The sequence below is a fragment of the Rhinatrema bivittatum genome, chromosome 4 (assembly GCF_901001135.1).
Source record: "Rhinatrema bivittatum chromosome 4, aRhiBiv1.1, whole genome shotgun sequence".
NCBI lineage: Eukaryota > Metazoa > Chordata > Amphibia > Gymnophiona > Rhinatrematidae > Rhinatrema > Rhinatrema bivittatum.
In genome coordinates, this window is record NC_042618.1 from 12,314,444 (window position 1) to 12,324,474 (window position 10,031).

Genomic DNA, 10,031 nt, shown 5'->3' on the forward strand with positions numbered 1-10,031 from the left:
GATCCAGCCCTGGTTTTACCGCATTGCATGCACGGATTTGGAATTCTGATTTCAGCATGCCTCCCCCCTCCCCCCACAAACCCCCCCTCCACTAATTCAATGGGGGTAAAACCGTAAGCAGATCAACCTCTTAAAGGAACGCTGCGAGCTGACCCTCCAGCAAGGCTTGTCACTATCGCGTTTCAATGAAGCGACTCGGAGTTAGCGGAAGAGGGGATCCAGTCCCATGCCCCGGACCTGTTCAGTACTTTGACTACTAGATTACACATTCTGTGATCCAGTTGCCCTACGCATAATAACTGGTGGCACTGTGCATTCAGAGTCACAGGGTAATTCTCAGATCTATTCAGAGATTCTACACTGGGGAAAATCTTTTCAAAAGCCTCATCCTGCAAGGTTTTGTTTTTTTTTAATTTATTTAGTTACTTTTCTAAAACTCCCCTCTGGAGGTTTCATTTTGAAAGCATTCCCCCCCCCCTTCTGGCGCCCTCTAGTATTCACAGTTGCTTTGCAAAACTCCAGGCAGCACATGCAAGGGAAGCCTGCACTCCAGCCAACTCCATGTATTTCCAGGTATTCGTGCCAAAGTTTACCATTTTTCATGTACAGGAAAAACTTGTTCTTAGGGAGCTGCAACTCAGCCCAGGAGAATTTTCAGTCGAAACTTCAGAAGCCAAAATAATGGACGTCCACAAGCATGCGCTGTGCGGCTTGGCTAGTTAGCTGGATAAACGTATCTGGCCAGTTTAGCCCATAGGTTCAGTGGTGCATCCCACGCTGCTGTACATATCCAGCTATCGTGAAATTAGCAAGATACGTTTATCCGGCTAACTTTAGGACAGGTCTATGAGCTGACAAGATTTAGCTCTATTACTTATCCAGATTATTTTATTTTATTTTATTTTATTTATTTATTTATTTATTTATTTTATTTTATTTATTTAGTTATTTATTTGGTGCTTTTTTTTATACCAGCATTCATGGTACAATCATATCATGTCGGTTTACAAGGAACCGGGGTAAAATAACCTTAAACATTAACAGGGGTAATGGAACTGGGGGGAAGAAGAAGAGAAAGCAGAAAGTAACTCAAGGACAATTGAGATTACTTAGCTGGATGATTTATCCAGTCGACTCAACTCCTCCCAGGCACATTCCCAGAACTTCCCTGATTTATCCGGCTGACTTACTACCTGGCTGGAACTGAGCCGGACGAGTGCCCAGATCTTCAATTAGCCATATAGCTTCTGAGTTATCCCGCTAAATGCTTTTGAATATGGACCGCAATTATTTTAAATAGATGATTGTAAGAGTAAATAAAGGGGCAGATATTAAAAAAAAAAAAAAAAGCTGAGGGCTGAAATTAAGGCCTCTAAACTAGGTGCCTAACTTTTCAGCTGAGAATTCATATAAGTTTAGGGGCCTAAAAGTTAGGTCTGCTGTTTATTTGCCTAGATTTAGCTCCCTAAGGGCCAGCTTTATTAAGGCTTTTCTCCCATTTTGTGTCTATGGGAAAAACCTCTTAGTGAATCATCAGAAGTAAAGTAGGTGCTTAGTTCTGGAAATCAGTGCTAAGCTCCTAATTTTGTTTCCCCATTCTAAATCTGCCCCCATAGACATCCACTCTTTAGGTTCCTAAATTTAGGGGCCTATTGAAACTAGGAGCTTCAGTGTAGGCACTCATCCCTAGTAAATTTTCAAAAGGGCTAATTTAGGAGCCTAACTCCAAAAGGTTAGCAGCCCAAACTCTTTCAATCTTGGCCCCAAAATGCACTTTTTGCCACATTTGAGGGGCTGATTTTCCATGTAGAAGCTGATGCAAGGATTATAGAAACCTCCCACAAAGATGGGTGGAAAAGTCAAGGTCAAACTGAAACAGGGTGAATTTCATCCTTTTTCGAGTTTGATGAAATTTGGCAATTTTCCTCCAGTTCTCAGGGGGATTTTGTCACTGATTTGATGTGGATTCATGGTAATCTACGTTTGAAATCTAACAGCTGCAGAGCTAGTGGATTGGACAAAGCTCCTCCAGCTTTGAGGCAGATTTAACAGTTCAAGGACTTCTTCAGATGTATATTTTCAGAAAATAGTTTGTTGAACTAAGTCGATGGACCTTGAATGTTCTTGAGGGTTCAATAAACTAGTTTGCACTCCCATGCAGGCTGAGTCACAGTAAGGTGCAGTAAACTTCATTGCATTTTTAATTGAGGGAGATGCACATTATTTACCACACAATACATCCCATTTTACTCACTGGGGCCTATTTTTGAATATCTCTCGTTTTCCACGTTAAAACTTAATGCAGCTTTTGCCACCCACAAATGATTCAGTCTCTTAAGAAGGGTAATTATCAAGGACATTTGCCAGGGTAAAATAGCATGTTTCCCCTGTTATAACATCATCTGTCAGATATAAGGGAAACCCTATGTGTGTGTACAGCCTGTATGAATGTAAGCTTATCTGTAGCGAGCAGAAACATTGCCAGGGCTGGAGACAGGGAAGGACTTGCACGTACATAAATAGTTTTGCCTTTTCAAAAGAATGTGTATTACTTTTCTTGAAAAAAAGTTATGCATATTAATTAATAAACATTAAACGGGCGTCAAAGGGAAGTCAATCGTGTACTTTCTGTTTGGTGCAACTAATGCATATATTTGATGGAAACTTTATGTGGGTTTTTCGTAATTGCCTCCTAAGTGCCCAGTTGGGACATAATGGTTAAATACTTTGACCTTTAAAATTGGCAGGTATATGCATAAGGTAGATTTACATTCACTGCCTCTATTTTATGCAAATTGATCTCATGCATATTCATTGTGGATGTCTTGAAAACCTGACTTGACCCAAGGACTGGATTGTGAGCCCCTGCTTCAGAAATATAAGGAAAGCTTCTTTCAGCCAATCAACAGTGGGTTTCAGCAGGTCCTATATCTGATTGTAGAAGAGCCCTCTGCCACAGGGATCGTTTCTTAAATATTTCATTGACTGGGTGCTTCAGAGAACAATTAAGTGGCTTCTACAACTCTCTATTTGGAAACTCTTATTACTAGTACATTTTACAAGAAAACGATTTCCAGAGGATTCGAACAGAAACTCTCATTTTCGCAGGGTTGTTGGAGCCTTCATTGAATGAATTATACAGATAATGCTATTCTTTAGGAGCTTTTACAGATCACATAGGCTCACATAAGCCATCTGAAGAAAGGGCCTATGTGATCTTGAAAGCTTCTCATCCTGGAATAATGATTACCCAATAAAAGGTATCCCAGTGCACAAAGAATCAAGGAAAATCTTTAGTGACCATGTCGAAAAGAAAACGTGAATATTGTTTTTTGCATGGAAAATGAAGGCTGGCTCCATCGTGACAGTTGATTGCTCCAGTCTTGTCATAAACATGCATTATAAAAAATGTTGTGCTCTATCCAATAGACTAAATTTGAATGATATGATTTGTGGCATGCTATCAGCAGAATTGTAATTAAATGCCTTTAGTTAATTCGAGGTATAGTATAGCAGCATATTAAATGTGTCCTTTCTCTTTTTTTTTTAATCTTGAAATAGGCACATCAAGTCGAGCACAAAACGGATGAGAGCCTTACAGAGCGACAGAAGGGTACACAAGGAAGTATCGCTACTCCTGTCCACTTCCGATTGACTCTTAGTAACTTTAAATTGCTTCTTGCCGGCTGAGAAGGATAACCTATTAATCAGCATTTCATTCCTTCTGGATGAAAGCAGCAAAGCGTGCAACCCTGGATAATGAGACTACGGCTTTTCTATCAAGGGCACAAGATAGACCTTTAGAAAAGAATTATTTTACCTTAGGCCTAAAGGAGTTTACTTCTCACCACCACGTTGGACATAAATATAGCAAAAGTAGATTTCAGTGGTTTGGTTATTGCTGTCCACATTTTGTTTCTGCTTTTACCTGCAGTATTTTTTTTTTTGCCAATTGGAAATGGGCCTCTGGACTAGAATGTGGTCCAAAGACTGGGATTTTTTGCTGAAATTCTGGGTTCTTTTCTTCTTGGGGTTATACCTGCAGGTATCCAGAACTATGGCATGTCCTAGCGTATGCCGCTGTGACCGAAACTTTGTTTATTGTAACGAGCGAAGCTTGACCTCCGTGCCTCTTGGGATACCGGAGGGTGTAACCGTGCTCTACCTCCACAATAACCAAATTAATAATGCTGGATTTCCCACAGAGCTGCACAATGTCCAGTCGGTGCATACAGTCTACTTGTATGGCAACCAGCTGGATGAGTTCCCCATGAACCTTCCCAAAAATGTCAGGGTGCTTCATCTCCAAGAAAATAATATTCAGACTATTTCAAGAGCAGCCCTGGCACAGCTTTTGAAACTCGAAGAACTGCATCTTGATGATAATTCCATTTCAACTGTTGGGGTTGAGGATGGGGCATTCCGAGAAGCTGTTAGCCTCAAGCTGTTATTCTTGTCCAAAAATCACTTGAGTAGTGTTCCAGTTGGACTTCCAGTAGACTTGCAAGAACTGCGGCTGGATGAGAACCGTATTGCTACAATATCAAATCAGGCTTTCCAAAATCTCACAAGTTTAGAACGTTTGATCTTGGATGGCAATCTCCTTACCAACAAAGGGATATCTGATGGCACATTCAGTTATCTACCTAAGCTTAAGGAGTTTTCAATGGTGCGGAATTCTCTGACTACTCCTCCTACTGATCTCCAAGGTACATACTTACTTAAACTCAATCTACAAGACAACCAGATCAACCATATTCCTGTGACAGCTTTTTCAAATCTCCATAAGTTGGAGCGACTGGATATTTCCAACAATCAGCTTCGAATGTTGACACCAGGGGTATTTGATAGCCTTGCCAATTTGAAGCAACTTACTGCCCGGAATAATCCTTGGTATTGTGACTGCAGTATTAAATGGGTCACTGAATGGCTCAAATCTCTTCCTGCGGCCATCAATGTTCGGGCTTTTATGTGCCAAGGACCAGACCAGGTTAGAGGGATGGCTGTCAGGGAGCTCAATGTGAATATGCTATCATGTCCCACTACCACTCCTGGTTTGCCACCTGTCACCCAAGTCCTTGCTACAATTATACCTACCACACTTGCTCCTATGGTATTAGATCCTGTACCTAGTATAAAATACATATCCACAACACCCACTGCATCCATATCTCCCACTGTGCCTGACAAGGAGGTCAACCAAAAGGTGACACCTCCTATTGGTGAACGAATTCAACTCTTTATCCATTTTGTGAATGACACATATATCCAGGTGAGCTGGCTGCCTCTTTCTTCTGTATTGGCCTACAAACTCACTTGGGTTAAAATGGGCCATAGCTTGGTCGAAGGAATTATTAAAGAACGGATAGTGAGAGGTGAGATGGAACATTTGGTAAATTTAGAACCCAAATCCACCTATCAGATTTGTTTGGCTCCATGGGAAACTTCTAGTAACTTCCAAGGTGGAGAAGATATTGTCTGCTCAGAGGCCACAACCAAGGCTTCCCTTACAAACAATGGCAGCAACACAGCTTCCAGCCACGAGCAGACAACTACTCAGAGCATGGGCTCTCCCTTTTTATTAGCAGGGTTAATCGGGGGAGCAGTGATCATTGTACTAGTTGTCCTTCTCAGTATCTTCTGCTGGCACATGCACAAAAAAGGACGCTATACCTCCCAGAAGTGGAAATACAATCGTGGCCGCCGGAAAGATGACTACTGTGAGGCGGGCACCAAGAAGGACAACTCCATCCTGGAGATGACGGAGACCAGCTTTCAGATTGTCTCCTTAAATAATGACCAGCTCCTTAAAGGAGATTTCAGACTTCAGCCCATTTACACCCCAAATGGGGGTATTAATTATACAGACTGTCACATCCCCAACAACCTGCAATTTTGCAAGAACAGCAGTGTCTCAGATTTGGAACACTGTCACACGTGATAGTGGCAGGGGGAGGGGGGGGGGGAAAGCAGGCAAAGCAAATAAAACAGGAACTCAGCTTTCAAAAGGAAACTTACATTTGATAAATGTTGCCCAGATGCATTTGCGCATCTGAAATACTCTGTAATTTATACAACGTACTATATAATGGAATTTTAAAAAAAAGTGCTATCTTTTCTATTTCCAGTTAATTGCAAATGGTTTTGTAACTCTTTGCTTTTTAAATCTTTAAAAAATTTTACTGAAGTACTGTACAGGGTTGTACAATAAGAACCCAATGCCATGGTCAAGGAAGAGAAACGAGACATCTTTCTTACCATACGCATTATATTATTCACTTTGCTGTTGAAGTCATCAGTGCTGACTACTGAAAAGTTGGATATTTCCATCTGTGACCCTTGGGCTGCCAAGGGGGGGATTTGGGATACTCTTAGAGGCTCCATGACTTTAAAAATGGATCCTCCGAAATGTTATCGGCAGCCATCCACAAATCACCACCAGATTCCCAAGGAACTATACAACTTCTTAGCAGCAAGCACTGTAAATGAGTATTCCTTTTATTCTCGCAAAGGCAGGGAGATAAGTGCATATTCGGAACACCGGTAATAACTCATTAGAAGAAGTACATATTGGTTAAACATGGCAGGGCCTGCATTAAGTTGTACGTCTTTCCAAATGCCAGCGGCACCTCTCCGACTTGTGCTGTACTTCAACTGGAGACAGCCGACACGATTCGTAACTCGGCAGAGAGAGTTTGGGGTTTTGATCTTTGCATTTTGGTCCTTTCTTTATAGCTTCACTTATTTAGGGAGCAGTCGTCGCATTGCTCATAATATAAAGCTGCTGCCTGCTTTCTCATTATTTCAAGGAAAAAACCATGTTTGTGTATTTTTCATCTAGAAACTGAAAATGTTCCTCCATTTTGTGCCCTGTTGTGTGGGTTTATGATGTAGCCTATACATTATGAGGGTAATCAAAACCAAAAAAAAAAAAAAAGGGATTTCCATGGGTAAAGTATTGCTTTATGGCTTGTTATAAAACTGCCTGCACGATATGTGGATAAACGTACACGTGTCTATCCTGTATGTGCTTAAGTGTACCCGGACGGAGCAGATGACGTGTTCTCAGAGTTGGGGAAAGGTTTGGAAGTATGTGCATATTTGGCTAACTCGGGCACAAATTAGAAGATGTAGAGTTTGGGTAGACTTGGTGGGATAATTGGTCAAGCGAGCATACGCACATAAGTCCACTTTAAAGAGTGGGGTAACTTCTGTGCATGTTTGCCAACTTTCGTTTCTGGGCTGTAAGAAAAATACCCCGATGGGGGCAAATTTGAACTTCCCTCATTGTTTGCAGTATACGTGAGCACTATTTGCCCGCCTACATTACAGCCAGTTTTCAAAGGGCAGACCCACACATAACTCGATTTGATGTCCCTTTGAAGGTTAGCAACTGCAAGGTCCACACTCTAAAAATGCTTGCATGCTCTGTGCCTCCTATTTGTGTGGGCAGCCAAGCAAGGGTGGAATAGCACGTTCAGCGCTATTTAGCCGGATAGGCGGGACTTATGCTGCTGAGTAGCAGTTGCTGACTATGTCCCTCTGTTCAGCAGCCGCCGCTTAGCCATATAAATCCCTTATATGGCTAAAAGTTACACGCACAAAAAGTAGGCGTGTACTGTGCTGACTGGGGGTGGAGCAAGTTAGCCATATTACTTATATGGCTAACTAATGATATTTGGAGTTAGCTACATAAGTATACATGTACGTTTAGACGTGCCATAGAGCAGGACTAAACTTATCTGGGTAGACTTATCCGGCTAAGCGTGTATATATATGCGTATATTCAGCGGCTTCGCCATGCTGCTGACTATACATCATAACTTAGCCGGATAAGTTCTCATCAGCTCAGTTACTTACACGGCCAGCTTTGAATATCTACCCCCAAATGTATGCATGATGTTTTAGTCTTCTCTCCTAAACATCCAAGGACATGCCTTTTTTATACTCAGATAAAGGTATACACATACTTCTAGCTGGACAGAAGAAGGCATATTAAATACAGGCCTTCATATCCAGATAAATGATTTTGAAAGCTGTCCTCTATACAAATCCATACATTTATGTGCTATAAACTATATATAAATATATATATATAGAGAAAGAGAGAGAGAGAGAGAGAGAGAAAAACTGACAGAGAAAGCAAGCATTCAGGAGTGACTGTGCATGAACCCTCACTCCTATAACATACTGGCTTCAGTATTTGAGGGTGATAGGAAAAAGGTTGGGTATGATTAAGGAGAAATAGATAGGAATCAGCTCAGGTCTTTTGCAGCATCTGAAGAGAAGAAGAGAGACAATTTGTAGTTAGTGTTTGTAAATTGAAGATCATGGTTTGGCTCCCTTCTCAACCACAGAAATGTCTTTGGTGTTCACAAAACTTCAGGATCATCTGGGGCCAAAAGCTAAATTTGGCTTTCTTCCCCATATAAATAGTTTGTGAATACCTTTAGAAGACAGGATCTGAACCTAGACTTGAACAAAAATGGATTTGAATCTTCTGAGCTGAAGCCAACCATAATGGGTAAGTCTGAAAGGATAGAGACCCTGGATTGAATCCAAAATGACTCAACAATCCCTATGTTTAGAAACATAGAAACAATGAAATTGATGCCCATCAAGTCTGCCCCGCCATCTTGTTTTAATTCGAATCACAGACCTTTAGTCTGGGCCCTTTCATTGGCACTAGGGTTTAATTGATACTGCTAACCCCATGCCTCTTAGCTTTAGCTTATTAAGGATCCACATGGTCTAAGGAGCTAAATTTTCTGAGTTAGGGGGATTGCACTTGTAACCCCTGCTTAACAGTGGACTCAGGTTGAAGGTGCCCTTTCTGCCCTCTTTTTCCTCATTAGCTTCTTTTGTTATTGGTTTGTCATTCTCTCTCTCTCTCTCTCTTTCTCGGTCTGACTTGACTGAGCAAAACAGAGAGAGTAATAAACCACCTGCACAGGAAGATAAGGAGGACAAATAGGATTGAGAAGATTATTTTCCTATATGCTCACCTCCAAGATCTCCATGCTGATAGGATTACTAATTGCCATGTCCTCCCCGAAAAATGAAATCACTTTATAGTTTTCATTCTTAAAACAGCATTGTATATTCCTCACAAACGATGACTATTTTGCTAAGCAGCTTAATCAAAATAAGATTACCAGTGCCACTGAACCAGATACTTCCAGTAGAACACATGATGTTACAGCATTCAATTTCTGGTGGAGCAAACTTCCGATTTTGACAATTGTTTACTGTTCTAGAAGATGCTGATTAACATTAGATTTTTCATGGCTGTCATGTGATTATTTCCCTTTAAAATTGTTGGTCTACTACTGGTGAGTACCCTGGCCATCAACTGCCATGCTGACTAATTGTTAAGTCGCGCGTACATCATCGGCAATCGTGAACCGATGCTGCGTCTCTGAAGGAGGACACACGCCTACAAGACATGCAACAGCGATGTACAGACCTTGTGCGCACAGAAATTTATGCCAGGCTGAAATGATCATGCACTCTGCTTTTCTCTGACTTTGGTTGCTTTTAGCAGTCATCTGTTTCTGTGAACTTTCTTTGCTTTTATTAGCCTGTATGAACTGCTCTCCATAAAGTATATATTTTTAAATTGAAAAGTTCAATAATAGTATGCATTTCATCTTTTTTTTTTTTTTTAATCCAATCTCCTTTTTTCTTGAACATAACTACAGAATCTCACTGCTTGCTAGCTACAAATGCAGGATGGCAGAGGCTATATTAAAATGAAACACATTTTTTTGTTTTTACAATCTATAGTGATTGGGGGATGTGCCACACAGAAAGACCCATCGCCAGACAAAAAGCTGCAACACGGCATCGCTCGGCACTGGGGGAAGCTTTTTAGTATTTCTAGCCACTGATTTCTATCTTAGCATTTTTGTTTCTTCCTGGTGTGGTTACTTTGGGTAGAGAACTGTCCTGTTTCTCTCTCTGTTTCTGTCCGGTGTGTCTGAAGCATGCTTGGACTCCCTGCCTCTGTAACCAGTAAGAATTCATGCTCC

At 41.1% G+C, this 10,031-nt stretch overlaps 1 protein-coding gene across 1 annotated transcript in view; it reads left to right on the plus strand.

Moving 5' to 3' along the window:
* The window catches only part of FLRT2 (fibronectin leucine rich transmembrane protein 2), a 92,501-nt gene extending 85,535 nt beyond the window's left edge, over window positions 1-6,966 (plus strand). Inside the window, exon 2 of the mRNA XM_029597723.1 lies at window positions 3,562-6,966. Coding sequence (XP_029453583.1) covers window positions 3,959-5,941 — 1,983 coding nt within the window. The 5' untranslated portion in view covers window positions 3,562-3,958 and the 3' untranslated portion in view covers window positions 5,942-6,966. The remainder of the gene's footprint in view (window positions 1-3,561) is intronic.
* The last annotated feature ends 3,065 nt before the right edge of the window (window positions 6,967-10,031 follow it).